The sequence below is a fragment of the Schistocerca piceifrons genome, chromosome 2 (genome assembly GCF_021461385.2).
Source record: "Schistocerca piceifrons isolate TAMUIC-IGC-003096 chromosome 2, iqSchPice1.1, whole genome shotgun sequence".
Lineage (NCBI taxonomy): Eukaryota > Metazoa > Arthropoda > Insecta > Orthoptera > Acrididae > Schistocerca > Schistocerca piceifrons.
This window is the reverse complement of record NC_060139.1, coordinates 288,300,088-288,317,957: the sequence shown is the minus strand read 5'-3', so window position 1 is coordinate 288,317,957 and position 17,870 is coordinate 288,300,088. Positions and strand designations below refer to the sequence as shown.

General features: G+C 43.6%; 1 protein-coding gene across 1 annotated transcript in view; it reads left to right on the top strand.

Annotated features, from left to right (window-relative positions):
* The first annotated feature begins 7,409 nt into the window (after positions 1 to 7,409).
* Positions 7,410 to 17,870, top strand: part of LOC124777190 (cysteine-rich protein 1-like) — a 135,947-nt gene continuing 125,486 nt past the window's right edge. Inside the window, exon 1 of the mRNA XM_047252505.1 lies at positions 7,410 to 7,548. Coding sequence (XP_047108461.1) covers positions 7,509 to 7,548 — 40 coding nt within the window. The 5' untranslated portion in view covers positions 7,410 to 7,508. The remainder of the gene's footprint in view (positions 7,549 to 17,870) is intronic.

Sequence of the window (17,870 nt, the reverse complement as noted above, 5' to 3'; positions counted from 1 at the left end):
GTATCACGACGCTCTGTCAATTCCGCCGGCATTTCAGATGTCTACATTAGTATTCTCAAGCGCGCAGCCTTCACAATTCATGTGTCTTTGACATGTGAATGTCCCTCAAGGAGCCTGTCTTACGCAGCCGTGAAGTTACGCGGAATATTATTCAACATGGTTTCCGCGGCATGGCTCTAGTAAGGGGAAGCATTTTTGGAGTTATTTCTCTCGTGTTGTTGGACCCAACAATTACTGTATCATGAGCTGAACAATTATAGACAAAATATGTCGTGCGAGACCTAATGGTGATACAAATGGAAAGATTAAACCAGCTCTGTTATAAGGCTCACGGGACCGAGCTATGCCACCGTTAGAAGGTTTAATAGCAAGAGAACGTGTTGGTGCTCAGCTGTACCGGACGTAAATATTGCCTCTGGAACAGAAAGTGCTTCTTGCTCTAAAGCAGCTCCTCGTTTGTCTTCCTGAAGCTTACATCCCACCGATAGATGTTATTGGCTCTATTTGGCGTCAGTCGCCACAGAGCAACTTTTCATATCGTTGGGCAAACGAAGAAGGAATACGCTGTATTGGAACATACACAAATCAACTTAAGTTTGTTGGTAACACTGTACTACTTGCCGCAAGTGTGTATAAATTCCAGCAGCTAATGGAAGAACTTGATTGAGCAAATTTCACAGATGTCCCGAAAATTAGTTACATTGTACATCTACATCTATACTCCGCAAATCACATTATTCTGCATGATGGATTGTTCTTCTGGTACCATGCTCTCTTCTCTCCTTCCCTGTCCCATTTGCATATGACGCGCGGAAGAATTACTATCGGTAGACCTCTGTACTAGCTATTAGCTCTAATTTCTCGAATTTTCTCTTTGCCGTCTTTCGGCGAGATGTACGTGCGAGAAAGTAATATGCTGGTCGACGCTTCCTGGAGCGTACGCTCTCGGACTTTGAATAGTGAATGCTGTCCTTAAAAGTGTCTGCCGCTGGAGATTGTTGATCATTTCCGTAATGCTCTTGCCCTGACTAGACGAGAGCGTGACGAAACGCGTCGCTCTTAGTTGGATCTTGTCCATCCCTTCCACTAACCCGACCTGGTAAGGGTTCCATACTGATGAACTGTGCTGAGGTGTGGCTCGAATGAGTGTTTGGTTTTGATGCATTCAAAGTAAGAGTGGAACAACAAGAGAGAATTGCTCAAATTAGAAAGGCCATATGATATGGATTCAGACTTTCTCCTCTGTTGTTCAAGCGTAATCGAAGAACAAGCAGTGAAGGAAAGAGATGAAAGTTTCTAAATGTGATTAAAAATCAGTATGGTAGAGTATTAATGAGAAGATTGGTTGATGATATTGCTATCACCAGTGAAAGTGAGGAAAAATCACAGGACCCGTTGTATCGAAAGAAGAGTCTACTGAGCACAGAATGAGGACTGAGAATAAACCAAAAAGAAATGAAACTAACAATTAGTGGCAGATATGACAGAAACTATAAACCTAACATTAAAACTGGAGACGACGTACTAGACGAATGAAGGAATTCTCTGCTATCTTGGAAGCAAAATAAAGCATGGTGGACGAAAGAAGGAGGATACAAGAAGGAGCAGAGCCAAAGACGGTATATCTTGCTAAAAGAAGGCTACTACTATGAAACAGAGGCCCGAGTTTGGGAAGAAATTTTTGAGAATGTCTGGAGCATAGCGCGGTATGGAAATGAAGCGTTCACTGTGGGAAAACCGGAATAGAAGAGAATCGAAGCGTTTGAGATGTGGTTTGCTGAAAATTAAGTGGACTAATAACACACGAAATGAAGAAGGTCTCCAAGGAATCGGTGAGAGAGGAAGACGTAAGAAACAGTGGCTAGAAGTAGGGGCAGGATGATGGGACATGTGTTAAGGCATCAGGGATTAACTTCTGCAGCGGTAGAGAGTGCCGTGCACACCGAAAGTTTTTCGACATACAGAGACTGGAATACGTACAGAAATTAATTCTGGACGTCATGTTTAAGTGCTACTATGAGGTGGAGAGATTGGCGCATGACAGTAAATCATGATGAGCCGCACCATAGCAATCGGAAGATAATATTGTCTATGGAGTGCAGCGATCTGGTGCTATATTTAGGTTAAAATCAACAGTCGAGATCGCAGTAATATTTGTTTATTTACTTATACCACGATCGTACACTCTTACACCGAGCAGCCTCCAGCACCAGCCACAGGGGGCCAAAAATTCTGAAATGGCTTCAACGTAAACCAAAACCAGTAAATAAACAAATATTACTGCGATCTCGACTGTTAATTGTAACCTAAATCGGAAGATACATGACAATAAAAAGTAAAAAAAGAAAAACGTACACTACTGGTCAAAAATTTCGATAACCTATGATAAAAACTGTAGACTTTATTTCAATGTACAAGTACATCGTACAGACTCAATAGACCAAAAAGAAGCATATTTTCTCTCTCTGCTTTAGAGTACAATATAATATAAATATGGTTAGGTTTTAGCCTCTTCAAAGGTCCGCTCTTTGCCCTCAGAACAGCTGCACGAATCTTGGCATTTTGGAGATAAGTTTTTGCCATGTTTTGAGGAGACGTTGTTGGTAGACTCTTGAATCGCCTGGGCGGTCAATTGCTCAGCAATCTCAAGTCTGTTCGCCTGTACCTGTCACCTCAGCCGTCGTTCGGACCTGTCATTTAAGGCCCGCAGTGCACCACTGTTTCCTCAGTACCGGTTTTGGACAGCGCCATTTTGGCATGCGCGGTATACATTAACCACGGCGGTACGCCAACAGTTTATAGACTTGGCAATTTCGGAAATGCTTGCACCCCTGGTCCGAAAGCCAATGATCAAGGCAAGGCCTTTTGCACTGTTTGCCGCGAACCCGCGACACACATTATATAGGGTGGTCCATTGATAGTGATCGGGCCAAATATCTCACGAAATAAGCATCAAACGAAAAAACTACAAAGAACGAAACTCGTCTAGCTTGGCCCGCTAGATGGCGCTGCCATAGGTCAAACGGATATCAACTGCGTTTTCTTAAATAGGAACCCCCATTTTTTATTACATATTCGTGTAGTACGTAAAGAAATATGAATGTTTTAGTTGGACCACTTTTTTCGCTTTGTGATGGATGACGCTGTAATAGTCACAAACGTGTAAGTACGTGGTATCGCGTAACATTCCGCCAGTACAGACGATATTTGCTTCATGATACATTATCCGTGTTAAAATGGACCGTTTATCAATTGCGGAAAAGGTCGATATCGTGTTGATGTATGGCTATTGTGATCAAAATGCCCAACGGGCGTGTGCTCTGTATGCTGCTCGGTATCCTGGACGACATCATCCAAGTGTCCGGACCGTTCGCCGGATAGTTACGTTATTTAAGGAAACAGGAAGTGTTCAGCCACATGTGAAACGTCAACTACGACCTGCAACAAATGATGATACCCAAGTAGGTGTTTTAGCTGCTGTCGCGGCTAATCCGCACATCAGTTGCAGAGAAATTGCGCGAAAATCGGGAATCTCAAAAACGTCGGTGTTGAGAATGCTACATCAACATCGATTGCACCCGTACCATATTTCTATGCACCAGGAATTGCATGGCGACGACTTTGACGTCGTGTACAGTTCTGTCACTGGGCACAAGAGAAATTACGGGACGATGACAGTTTTCTTCTCTTTTTTTTTTTTTTTTTTTTTTTTTTTGCACGCGTTCTATTTAGAGACGAAGCGTCATTCACCAATAGCGGTAACGTAAACCGGCATAATATGCACTACTGGGCAACGGAAAATCCACGATGGCTGCGACAATTGGAACATCGGCGACCTTGGCGGGTTGATGTATGGTGCGGCATTACGGGAAGAAGGATAATTGGCCCCCATTTTATCGATGGCAATCTAAATGGTGCAACGTATACTGATTTCCTACGTAATGTTCTACCGATGCTACAACAAGATGTTTCACTGCATGACATAATGGCGATGTACTTCCAACATGACGGATCTCCGGCACATAGCTCACGTGCGGTTGAAGCGGTATTGAATAGCATATTTCATGACAGGTGGATTGGTCGTCGAGCACCATACCATGTCCCGCACGTTCACCGGATCTGACGTCCCCGGATTTCTTTCTGTGGGGAAAGTTGAAGGATATTTGCTATCGTGATCCACCGACAACGCCTGACAACATGCGTCAGCACATTGTTAATGCATGTGCGAACATTACGGAAGGCAAACTACTCGTTGTTGAGAGGAATGTCGTTACACGTGTAGCCAAATGCATTGAAGTTGACGGACATCATTTTGAACATTTATTGCATTTATGTGGTATTTACAGGTAATCACGCTGTAACAGCATGCATTCTCAGAAATGATAAGTTCACAAGGGTACATGTATCACATTGGAACAACCGAAATAAAATGTTCAAACGTCCCTAGGTTCTGTATTTTAATTTAAAAAACCTACCTGTTACCAACTGTTCGTCTAAAATTGTGAGTCATATGTTTGTGACTATTACAGCGCAATCTATCACAAAGCGAAAAAAGTGGTCCAACTAAAACATTCATATGTAATAAAAAATGGGGGCTCCTATTTAAAAAAAAACGCAGTTGATATCCGTTTGACCTATGGCAGCGCCATCTAGCGGGCCAACCATAGTCCCATATGTTTTCCCCCTTCAAGCTAGACAAGTTTCGTTCTTTATAATTTTTTCATTCGATGTGTATTTCGTGAAACATTTGGCCGGGTCACTATCAATGGACCACCCTGTATACCGTCAAGGCCAGTGTTTCCCCAGCCGCCACGGATTGGCTGTTATGTTGACATCGAACATAGACAGTGATCACATTAATTCAACTGGACCGTATATTACTTCAGTGTCTGCAGATAACTCTCCACGTCCGCGCTATTACACATTTTCATTGCTTTTCGTTTGGTTATCTGTTTCACTTTGTAGAGTTATATACGAAGAGAAATGGGTTTTTCACATACAGTTAGCTGCAGTGAACAGAATGTAGTTGACGAATGAGTACTTCCTGCACTTTTCTCCCCAACAAGGAAGCATCTTACCTATTTACGGTACACTGCCTTCATGGCAAATGCTTTTGGTATTTGAGAAATTGATTTGGTTTAACAACTGCATCAACATCTGTACTCTGCGCATCACTGTGAAGTGCGTGGTAAAGTAAAACATATATTAGAGTTTCTTCCCATTCCATTCTAGGGTGCGGCTGTGAAGAATGACTGCTTGTACACCTCTCTGCGAACTGTTGCTTTCCTAATTTTGTCTGTGTAATCACTGCGCTCTGGTAAGTGCTCAGGTGGCTAAAAAATATTTGAAGAATCTACCCTAAAAGGAGATTCACGAATTTTTCTAGGCTCGTTCTCGCGGGATTCGTGATATTTTTTCTTCGGGCGTCCGCCAGTATAGATTTTTTAGTATTCTAGTACACTCTCTCGCAAGTCAAACAAACCTGTGAACATTGCGCCGTCCTTCTTTGTAAATTTTCGATTTCCCATGTTAATTCCACCTGATATGGCTCCCACACAGTTGAGCAGCATTCAGGTATGGCCTGTACAGGTGTTTTTGCATGTAATTTCTGATTAAAACATGAGCAAGTTTACCAGTGCCTGATCAATGAAACATAGCCTGTGATTTGCTTTACCAACAACTAAGCACTTCATATGTCTATGTATTGTTACTCCCAAACATTTATATGAAATTGTTGATTCTAGTTGTGACCTGTCAATTTTGCAGTTAAAGGGCACCATGCTTTTACCTTTCGTGCAGTGCATTACTTTGCACTTCGCTACACTAGGTGGTATTTGTGGCTTTACACTAGGCTGATATTTTCTCAAGCTCCATCTACATATTGCTCCAGTTGTTCTCTCTTTCCTAGCGTTTGTTCCGTCGTGTCGTGCCTGCTGTTTTCATGATTTGGTAAATATGTTTTTATTTTAAATTTGCTCTTCCTGTTGTCAGTTAAATCAGAGATGTCGTGTGTAGCATTCCTTTGTTGTATATGTTCGTACATTTTAATTGATCGTACATTGTAATAACTGAGATGGAGGCTGGGAACCAGCTCTTCATTTGTGAATGTGGAAAGCCGTCTTGTGGAAAACTGCCTTGTGGAAACCACCTACGGGACGGCACTCAGGCTAGCAGGTATACCAAAGTAACAGTCAGTAAACCATTTGTAATAGTAATGCCGTGCAATTGTATGACGACTGTATGTATATCTGCCTCCACACTTACAGAAATCAGTGAAGCTTTGTTTATGTTGTTACGGACATACATAGCAATTCCATGCACCTCGTGGTAAGTTACACCAAGAGCGGAATATCCAGGAAATCGACCTTAGCTTCGGAATATTTCTTCGCTGGAAACACGAGTTTCTTGAATGACGATGACATCGATATTGTTGTCCAGCAAAATGTTTGACAGGTAGTCACATTTTGCCCTGCCAATGCTTTCGATATTCAGTTGAAGGAGTCTGATAGTTGGTCCAATGTTTCTTGTTAATGAGCTCTGAAAACAACTGTTTCTGCTATTTAGTTGATATGTCATTGCCAGGAGATCCTATGGATAGTCTGGCTGCCTGTAATCACTGTTGGTCACTTAGCACCACCCAGGAGGCACGTGTAGGGTACTTTAAGGTTAAACCTACGGACGTGAGCAACGCAGGATTCGAGCCTATCACGGCGCCAAAGAGGACTTCCTGCTAGCAACTCCAGATGCAGTGCACTGGATTGAAGGACTGTATATTCAGTTGTAAAGACAAACTTAAGTTTCTTGTGTGTCAATATAGGTAATTTAATTTCATGATATGTCTGTATTAGCCATAAGCCAAATAAAAGGAAGTCAGTAAACCGCTGCACGGATTCGGCGCTAAGCTATACGAGCGGGCAACATTAAAAAAAAAACTGCAGTTTTTAGTGGGTAAAATTTTGTCATACATCACTGTATCGTCTACCGTAAGCCCGAGATTGCCACTAATACTATCGAATAAGTCATTAACGTGTAAAAGAAGAGGAACGGTCCTACTATACACCCCTGAGGAACACTAGATATTTACTTTATCGCTTGTAGATGATTTGCCCATCCAGGATAAGGTGGTGTGTCTTGCCGTAACATTAATAAAGTGACTTACTGAGCGTTTACATAGACTTAATATGCTGCATTTGACCTCGCCCGGCGGCAGGAAGCACAGAGAGAAGAGATAGCCGCCATACGCGAGGTTCCGCTACGCACTCCCGCGCTGCGCTGAGCCGGCCAGATAGCGGACTCATTGTTCCGGCTGCGCCCCGCAGGTAGGCAGACCGCGCGTCACGTCGCGTGTCGAGTGTGCTCTCTTCCGCGCGCTGCCGCTGCGTGTGGAGTGTCTTCGAGCAGCGCAGCTTCTACCGTAACTGGATAAATACTTGGCCGACTGAGCGCAGAGCTCGAGTAGCGACCGGTGAGCGAAGTTCTTCACTTGTGTACGCAACGGACCAGCAACAATGCCCAACTGTCCCAAGTGCGACAAGCCCGTCTATTTCGGTGAGTCAGAAGCCATAGCGATTGTTGGTCGAGAGAGCACGAATTTGGAAGCACAATGTTGAGTTTTAAAATTCGACGCGGAACTATTTGTCGGGATAGAATCTTTTCTTAGATGAGAATGACTTATTGTTCGCCTCCAACAACAGAATTTTACACTCCTTCTACTGCAATATACGAGCAATAGCTATTTATATCTGTAAGAAATATAACCCCTTAAAATAGCCGCTTATATAACAATGTTTCCTTACAATCAGACGTTTGTTGCGAGCGCTTGATAGTGTTCAGTTATTTTGTAACATCGCATTGCTCCGCCTTGCCTTGTTTTATATATACTGATCACAGCAGTGTAAAAAACTGCAATATCTTTTTTTTTGTTACAAATTTGCTAGACCATCGTTGCAGTGAATAGTTTTTATTACTGAAGTTCAGTCACCTGCGTCTGTGTTTATTGATTCTTCCGTCGCTGCTTGGTTGAACCATTGAACACAAATTGGGTATCTTCTACTATATAAAACTCTTAGAAATTTCACAGTTTGTATCTTTCATTTATGATTTTACGTCCGCAGTTAACCTAAACATTTGAATGACAAAACAAATGTCGTCATTTCCTTCTCAGGTGATATACGAATCTGCAAGTGTGCCAGTGGTGTGAAGTCGTTTCAGCTTTAGTTTATCTGTACCTAGTTGTGTTACACAGTTGCAGTGTGATACGTATGACAATTAGAGTTTGGTGCGTTTTGCTGATCAAATTAACTGAAAGCCGTCAGAACTTTTATCTGATACGAAAATGGGAAAATCCTGTGTTATAAACGGAGTATTTGCTTTTTGTAATGTATTGCAGTAGGGGATGTTAGCATAATGCGTGAGTTTGTTACAGACGACAGAGGATACCCAAAGATACCCAAAGCTCGCATTAGTGCTATCTTGGTGTATGTATATTTTCTGAAGGAGTTGTTTTCTATATGGTGTAAAATATATGATTCGTTTTGATACTGAATTGGATAACTAAAAGTTTTTTAATGGTTACATGGCGCCACGCAATTGTTAATATACGAAATATAGGCACGCGTGTAATCAGATTTTACGGTTCGCAACACTTAATCTGAGCGCTACAGCGATAAGAACTCGTGTTCTGGAGGACGGCGGTTCGAATCTCCCGTCCGGCCATCTAGGTTCAAGTTTTCCGTCTTTTTCTGAGGGTTACGACCGATTTCTGTATCTATTCCAAGGTTGTAATGCACGTACATCATAGTTATGGGGGGGGGGGGGGGGCTGTACTCCAGTCTTCTTTTCATTGAGTAGTTTCTATAGGAGACTAAAACATTTTCCCCATTTTTGTATAAGGTGGACTATACCTACAAAACCAGTTGTATGTTGCAACAGAAAATTTCTTTTTCCTTTCAAAAACACACAACGCATTGAATATTCGGGGGAAGTTTTCAGTTCAAGCGCCGAACTTTATTTTCTGAGATCGATATCATATAAAGTAGTTTGATGAGCTTGTAGTTGTAGATCCTTTATTTTCAGCGTACCATGATGATTCATATTAAGGACCAGCCTATAGTATTGGATGTTTGTTGTAACTTGAGACAACTAAACATCGCGAAAGCGACGCATCGTACGAAAAAAAGTGTCCTAGGTGAAAAGTTAATGTTAGTTAGGGTATATCTGTCTGTGCTACAACTGGCCACCACCCGCGACGGTGGGGTCAACTTTGGATTTTCAAATGGGGACCCGCATTTAAATTGTATATTCGGATTCTACGCCAAAAAATATGTAATGTTAACTCGAACCCTTGTTTCCCATTCATGGGAGATAGCGCTGTAATCGACGAATGCAAGTTTGTCCGTTCTTGCAATTAAGCACCGACGCATTTAATTCTATATTCCATTTACGATCTGAATACGAACCTTTGCTTTCTAACGGTTAGTACTGATCGTCACACGTTAGTTGAGTGTTGCAAATTTGATTGCACAGTACAGATAATACAGGTCGACATTAACGTTTATGGCAAATTATGTTGTTGTATAGTAACGCAGTTTTCTGTTCCCTACCGGACTGATTTTTGTGAGTCCCCAAACCATTTGAATGTTTCATTTCGGTGGCCGCCCTCGAACCCCGCCTTCAGGGCGACAGATTTCGGTGTGTGTGTGTGTGTGTGTGTGTGTGTGTGTTTCCATCCAAACGCCTAACTCTCGCGCAGGCGGCTATCGGCGTAATGCAAGCCGCAGCCAGAATTATAACGTAAAATGTCCATGAAGTTATAGTGACTGTCGCACTTGCCACGGGTACTCGCTGAAATTATGCATCCCAGTCGTGAGAAGCAATGGGACTCACCGAAATCAAGCTTCCCGATCGGAACAGAAAACTATTACATCCACACCTGACGTTGAAATGGCTAACCATATTATACTGTACAGTCAAGTTCGCAACACTAAAGTAAATTTCGAACATAAATATCTACCGTTAGAACACAGGTTTACATTTACATCGTAAATGAAATGCAGAATGAAATAGCAAGAACAGGTACACTTGATATTTTTCGATTATAGTGCCATCTACCTCGAATGGGTAACAATGGTTTCAGTTAACCAAACGTAATTTTTAGTGTTGAATCCGAATATGCAATAAAAACTGGGGACGGTTCCCAGCTGAAAATGAAAAAGTCATCCCCGCCCACGCAGGAGGGGTGGTTAGGAGGTGGCAAGGTGTAGCCTAGACAGACGTTCCCTTTGCTAGTATTAGCTTTTCACATAGAACATTTTTTTCATATGATGCTTCATTTTCGAGATATTTAGTTGTCTCAAGTTAAAACAAACAATATATAATGGAGGGAGGTATAATTCCAGTACCTCTGCAGTTATTTTCTCTTTTTTTGTGCAGTGACCCAACTACCGAAACATTAATGGACTTCACGACTGCAACTGAAGCATATAAAATAATGAAATAATAAACGCTGAAAAGTAACTTAGCGAGGTAGGAACAGATTTCATAAGCGATTTCCCAGTCTGTAACTTAGTGAGGAGAATGTAGTGATAGCAGCACTACTAATAATACATATTCTGCTCTGCGGTGACCTTGTAGAGTCGGGAGCTTTCTCTGGCCAGTAACAGCATTCCGTGGGACAGCAGAACCGAGGCAGAAGTAATGAGACAGCCTCTCTCTTCTAGTCGTAGTCGTTTGCAGCTGCCATCAGCAGACCGCTTCCGGTGGTCGCACCCAGTGCGCTGTGACATCTCTTCACGCGGCGTAACTGGCGAACGTGACGTGACCATGCATAGCGCTCAGGCTTTCAATGTCGGCGTGTCACGTTCACACATTTACGACATTCGAGAGCTGCGCCGGTCCGTGGGCGTTATTGGACGAGATGGTTGGAAGACAGAAAAATGTTGCTTTTGTAGTATCAAGGATATTGCGCTAATGTTCGCCCACAGTATTTTGTTTGGTTGAATTTTTTTGGTTATGAAATTTTGTTTTCGGAGGCCCACGTACGTCTTACATTAGCTGTCCACATCGGTTCATTTTGTGTATTAGTGGACACAGCCATAACGGCGTAATCATTCAAATGCACAGTGAAGAATTAGCACTCCTTCAGGCCACGAGTGGCCTACCGGGACCATCCGACCGCCGTGTCATCCTCAGTGGAGGATGCGGATAGAAGGGGCGTGGGGTCAGCACACCGCACTCCCGGTCGTTATGATGGTATTCTTGACCGAAGCCGCTACTATTCGGTCGAGTAGCTCCTCAATTGGCATCACGAGGCTGAGTGCACCCCGAAAAAATGGCAACAGCGCATAGCGGCTGGATGGTCACCCATCCAAGTGCCGACAACGCCCGACAGCGCTTAACTTCGGTGATCTCAGGGGAACCGGTGTATCCATCGCGGCAAGGCCGTTGCCACGCAGTGAAGAATAAATTATAAAAATTTATATTAAAAATGCAGAAATTCCTCTAGCTGTCTTTAAGGTGTCGATTTTATTTTGGCAACTAGTTTCAACGTATGGGCCTGAAGATGACGTTGTTACAATGTTGAAACTAGTTGCCAAAATAAAATCGACACCTCAAATACAGCTGGAGGAATTTCTTCATTTTTAATATAAATTTATACCAGCTGACGTCCCATTGTCCTCCATTTCAGCTATGGATGTACGAGGAAATTATAAAAAAGGACTTGTGACTGAGGCAAATAATGTAATATTTTGACTGACATATCAAGTATCAGTGCTTATGCCACACTTACATAAAGCATTGTTCTGATAGTTACCACTTATTTTTCTTTCTCTTACACTTAAACTGTTTACGCTATCTTGCTCTTGCGTGGCGTGATTTAGATCACAATTGTCGATTTCGGAACTTAGATAATGCAGGTTCTGGTTTTTCAGGGAACTTAAAACTTCACGTCTTCTCAAGTGTTCTTTTAGGTAGTGCACATCCTGTCAAAGCATTTAGTGGAAGATTCGCGATATCGGCCCTCGCCAAGCTTCTTCGGGATTGTTTTGTAGGCAGAGATAAGCAATTTCGCGCACTCGAAACCACGTTCAACAAATGGTTCATTTTGCTTTTGAGAGGAAATCAGAATAGACATTCAGATGTGCGCTGTAAATGTGTGGATTGGCGACTAGGCGAGAAATACGTGTGCTTCACTAATTCTGAGATCTGATGGTCGCGTATCTTTAATTTTGCTTCCAGTATTGTATAAAAAGGACTTGCGGACATTATTCTATCTTCTTCACCTGTGATTGTGGCAATGCGACCACCTGCAGCGAATAAAAAATACCAATGTTTTGCCTTCACTCCATCGCTTCAGCTGGGCGAGCGTTATAAGGGCAAATCAGTGTGCATACCCGCACCAGATTAGTAACTGATTTACTCAAACGCTATGGAGAAAATAATTTAGTTTTTAGTTATCAACTTCGTCAGTTGTTTTGAAGCCCTTCTGGGACTTGGGACAACCTTTGTCTTGCTTATCTCAATCAAGCAATATTGTCTTCAACGCTGCCCTCATCGCGAAGAAAATAGACGCTATTTACTCTGTAGCAGATTGGACATTTCGGAATGAGTTGCATTGTCACGTGTAAATATCCCATTGTTAACAACGGAGGAATATCGTTGAAGTAAAGGCAGATTCGCCGGCCCGTGTGGCCGAGCGGTTCTAGGCGCTACAGTCTGGAACTGCGCGACTGCTACGGTCGCAGGTTCGAATCCTGCCTAGGGCATGAATGTGTGTGATGTCCTTAGGTTAGTTAGGTCTAAGTAGTTCTAAGTTCTAGGGGACTGATGACCTCAGAAACTAAGTCCCATAGTGCTCAGAGCCATTTGAAACAAAGGCAGATTCATTGGACTGTGTGGCAACGTGCGACTCGCGAATATTTTGAGGCGATTGTCATACGCGCAACTTGTAGTTGGGTATCTTATTTCACTAGGCCCATCTTCTTCGCCGTTTAGTACTGCTGATAACGAATACCAGTGTCCTCGAACGATTCTCTCCCATCCTCAAAGATGTTAAAAAATGTAAAATTGTGCGTTTTACAACACGAAAAAGTAATGCCTCCGAATATTTTACGTGAAAACTCTTGAAGCTCATTAAATAAAACAAACGTTTGTAACATCCTGCATCTTTATTATCCGTGTCTACATACTTATTTCTCAAACGTAGTCAACCTGGCGACGGACACATTTCGCCCAACGAGAGACCAGTTTGTTGATACGGTCGCTGCAGAGTGTTTGACTTTATTGACGGAGCCACAACCTGCGTGCACCGCTTCGTCACTATCAAAGTGAAGTTCTTGAAAGTGTCGTTTAAGTTCTGGAAACAGATGAAAATCGGATGGGGCCAAATCGAGACTCTATGGAGGATGATCGATAACAGTGAATCGAAGGCGTCGGATTGTTGCGGATGTCGCAGCGCTTGCGTGTGGTCTGGTATTGTAATGCTAAAGGAGAGGGTGCTCCGTGTGTGGACGAACTCCTCGAATTCGAAAATCTGTTAGAACACTCTGTTTCTCATGCAGTGATATAGTTACGTTACACGCAGCCACGCCACACGCTACAATTCGGAGGCATTACTTTTCAGTGGTAGTATCCATGACCAAAGTATCAAAGAGTCACAAATGGAATCGGCCAGCTCATACAAATACCTGGGGGTAACACACTATAGGCATATGAAATGATACGATGACATTGGCCATGTCGTAGGTGAAGCAGACGGCAAACTTCGGTTTGCTGATAGAATTCTACAAAGGGGATTCCATACGAATGACCGATACTTGAATGTTGCTTAAATGTGCACCGTATACAGAGAAGGGCAGCACGAATAGTTACAGGATTGTTTGACCCGTGGGTGATTGTCGCAGAGATGCTGAAGAAACTGAACTGGCGGGCGCTTAAAGATAGACGCAGATCATTCAGAGAAAACCTACTTATGAAGTTTCAACAACCGACTTTAAATGATGGCTCTTGGAATATTCTACGATTCCCTACATATCGCTCCCGTAGGAATCGAGAGGACAATAACAGATTAATTACAGTTCGCACAGAGTCATTTAAACAGTCGATCTTCCCGCGCTCCATGGTTAATGGACGTGGAAGAAACCCTAATTAACTGGTCCAGTGGGACGTACCCTCTGCAATGCACTTCGCAGACTATGGATGTAGATGCAGTTCTATGGAATTTCTTGTTTGTCTTCGATATCAGCACCACGTCGTCAGCATACAACAGATACCAAAGAAACAAATATAATTTTTGTTCCATAGATCTGTGGTGAGGAAATCCTTAAGGTCGTAGGTATTGTCATAAAACAAGAAAACTTAGTACAAGTGAAGCGACATTTTTCCCACGTAGGCCGTACATTTCATGAGAGCCTTTCTTAGTCACACCTTTAGTTTCGGCCTACAAAGCCATTTCCTAGAGTTTACCCAGAGAAAGGAGTCATTCCCATGAAAATGGCAGCGAACTGGTAACGTGTTACCATTACGAACGATACCACATTGTGCGAGTTCACTGCCATTTTCATGTATATGACTCCTTGTTCTGTGTGAACACAAGGAAATGGCTTTTCAAGGCGAAACTAGTTGTATAACTAACAATAATAAGAGGCTGTAATAATGGATCACATATTGCCATGAGAGATGCAGAAACTGTATAAATAGTTCAAAATATTTGTTGTAACAGTCTCACTTGCATTTAGTCGCATGTGATAACTAGTCAAATCTTATGGTTGAATTCGAAAAACCCTAACTATGTTCATTTTATTCGTTTATCTCGGAGTATAATTTCATGTGTTGTTTTTTTATTCGGTATAATATTCGGCTCATGTAGTAGAGGTATGTGAGAACTAACTTCCAACACAGTTTTCGTAATTCTGTAAACATTTATATAACCAGTGTTGAAGACCATTAACATTTTTCAGAAAGGATAGTTTTTCTCCTGAACTATGTTACACAATGATGCAATTGTGTACGTATCTTCTGTGCTATATGCGGGTACTGACTGCAAAGTGTGGTGTGACTAGAATTAACTGTAAAGAAGTAATGAATTGAAACGTCATGCCTGGTGGTGAAGTTTAGCTGCATAGACAAGGGAAATGTAGTAAGCGATATAACTTTTATCCTTTCATTATTTTGTGGGGGCTGACAACGAAGATAAATGAGATTTTCACTCTGCAGCGGAGTGTGCGCTGATATGAAACTTCCTGGCAGATTAAAACTGTGTGCCCGACCGAGACTCGAGACCTTTGCCTTTCGCGGGCAAGTGCTCTACCATCTGAGCTACCGAAGCACGACTCACGCCCGGTCCTCACAGCTTTACTTCTGCCAGTACCTCGTCTCCTACCTTCCAAACTTTACAGAAGCTCTCCTGCGAACCTTGCAGGACTAGCACTCCTGAAAGAAAGGATACTGCGGAGATATGGCATAGCCACAGCCTGGGGGATGTTTCCAGAATGAGATTTTCACTCTGCAGCGGAGTGTGCGCTGATATGGTAGAGCACTTGCCCGCGAAATGCAAAGGCCCCGAGTTCGAGTCTCGGTCGGGCACACAGTTTTAATCTGCCAGGAAGTTTCATAACGGAGATAAAGTTTCGAAAAGGCTAGAAATTATGTGTTACGTTTGTTGGTGGTCACTAAGTGGTCCCATTGTCAAACAGTGGACGAATGTACTGTAGTCTGGTTAATGTGTGTGCCGTGAGTAGATGTTGATAGCTTTTTAAATTGGGCCAACACTTATATGAAATCCATGAAAAACATATTTTTGCTATCCCTGGAAATTGTTAGGCAACGGCCTTGCCGCATTGGATACGCCGGTTCCCGTGAGATCACCGAAGTTAAGTGCTGTCGGGCGTGGTCGGCACTTGGATGGGTGACCATCCAGGCCGCCATGCGCTGTTGCGATTTTACGGGGTGCGCTCAGCCTCGTCATGCCAATTGAGGAGCTACTCGACCGACTAGTAACGGCTTCGGTCAAGAATACCATCTTACGATCGGGAGAGCGGTGTGCTAACCCCACGCACCTCCTGTCCACATCCTCCACCGAGGATGACACGGCGGTCGGATGGTCCCGGTAGGCCACTCGTGGCCTGAGGACGGAGTGCTAGTGTGGAAATTGTTAGATTGGCGGTCTGGGTATGTTTGACCGGGTGATCGCTTTAGCCATTTACTAATGTACAGGGTGTCTGGAAGTTCTTGCGACAAACGTTCAGGGGTGACAGATCATGTCACGGGGACAACTTCTGCAAGAGACAAAAATGCTGGCCGACACTTACCGGAGATGCCAGGCATTGTTTTGTATTGGTTATGCCACTGCGAGGCGGTAGGACGTAGGCATTCTGCGGCAGTTGTATGCACTGCGTGTTGCCTGTAAGCCAGTCATCTGCTCCGCGTGAAAGGCGGTAGGCCGAGCTCGAAAATTTTTTCTCTCCGCCTATAGACACTCGTTCTTGGGGCTGTCTTGTTGAAAACCACACTATCAGTTTACTGGGCAGGGAAGTATGAAATGCAACACACCTGGTTATTTGGCCCTGCCAGTTTTGTGAAATCTTTGCGTCCTACGGTCGTCTAATTCAATAAGACGACGCCTGGTCTCGCCGGGAAACGTCAGCCGTCATTTTACTATAATAATAGATTCACCGAGACAGTGACATATTTGCAGTGATACTCCGTGTGACGGTATCCACACTGCCTTCTTCGCAGTGGCAGGCTCGGCTAATACGCGCGGTATGCGGGACACGTGGAGTGGCAGCAGCTGGAGTGCGCACGGCAGCCCACAGGGGGCGGTATCTGGCGGGGCGGGGGTGGGTTGGGGGCGGACAGGGCAGGACACGGAGGCACGCGCCGCTGGACAGCGAGCGATGCCCGGCACGGGGAGCGGGGATTCCAGCCACAGGCACGCCTCTGTCCCAGTCCAGCTGTGGGTGTCCTCTGCCCTGCCGACGCTTGACCGCGCGCCGATTGGATTGCCGTCACTGTCAACGTCACCGGCGTCTGCCGCGGATCGCGTATCCTGTCTGCAAGAACCTGGTTTCCCAGAAATACGGGCCAGCTAACGGTGTGCACACATTCAGGACAGTCAGTTCGTGCCTCGTTGTCGGGTATTAAACGCCCAAATAAGTCGAATTTATAATTTGTGAAAGGACGTGTCCGACACTGGAGAAGGCATCACTGCTATCGCATGAAAACGACAATCATAACGCCCTCTTTGTTCGACAGATAAACGACAGGTCATCCAACATTTGAAATTACTGGACGTCCGTAGAACCATATGTAAGTTGATTTTTGAGCCAAATTTCAACTTTTTCTTGCGAACATTGCGGCCGCCACCAAATTATTTATGGGGAGTCATTTTATAACAAATAACCCTAAACGACACCTAAATGTATGTCTGTACCAGACTACATCTGCATCATACTTAGCAATCATACACAACCGCTGTCTCGACGGAAGATCCGTACCAAAAAACGGGAAAGTTGCACAGATCACACCAATATCCAAGAAATGAAACAGACGTAAACGGCTGAATTAAAGACTCTTATTACGTAACTAATGAGGACGTACTGGATAGAATTGGGGAGAAGAGGAATTTGTGGCACAACTTGACTAGAAGAAGGTATCGGTTGGCAGGATACGTTCTGAGGCATTACGGGATCACCAATTTAGTACTGGAGGGAAGCGTGGAGGGTAAAAATCGTAGACGGAGAGCAAAAGATGAACATAATAAGCAGATACTGAAGGATGTAGGTTGCAGTGGTTATTCGGAGATGATGAGGCTTGCACAGGATAGAGTAGCATGGAGAGCTGTAACAACCAGTTGTGGACTGAAGACCGCAACA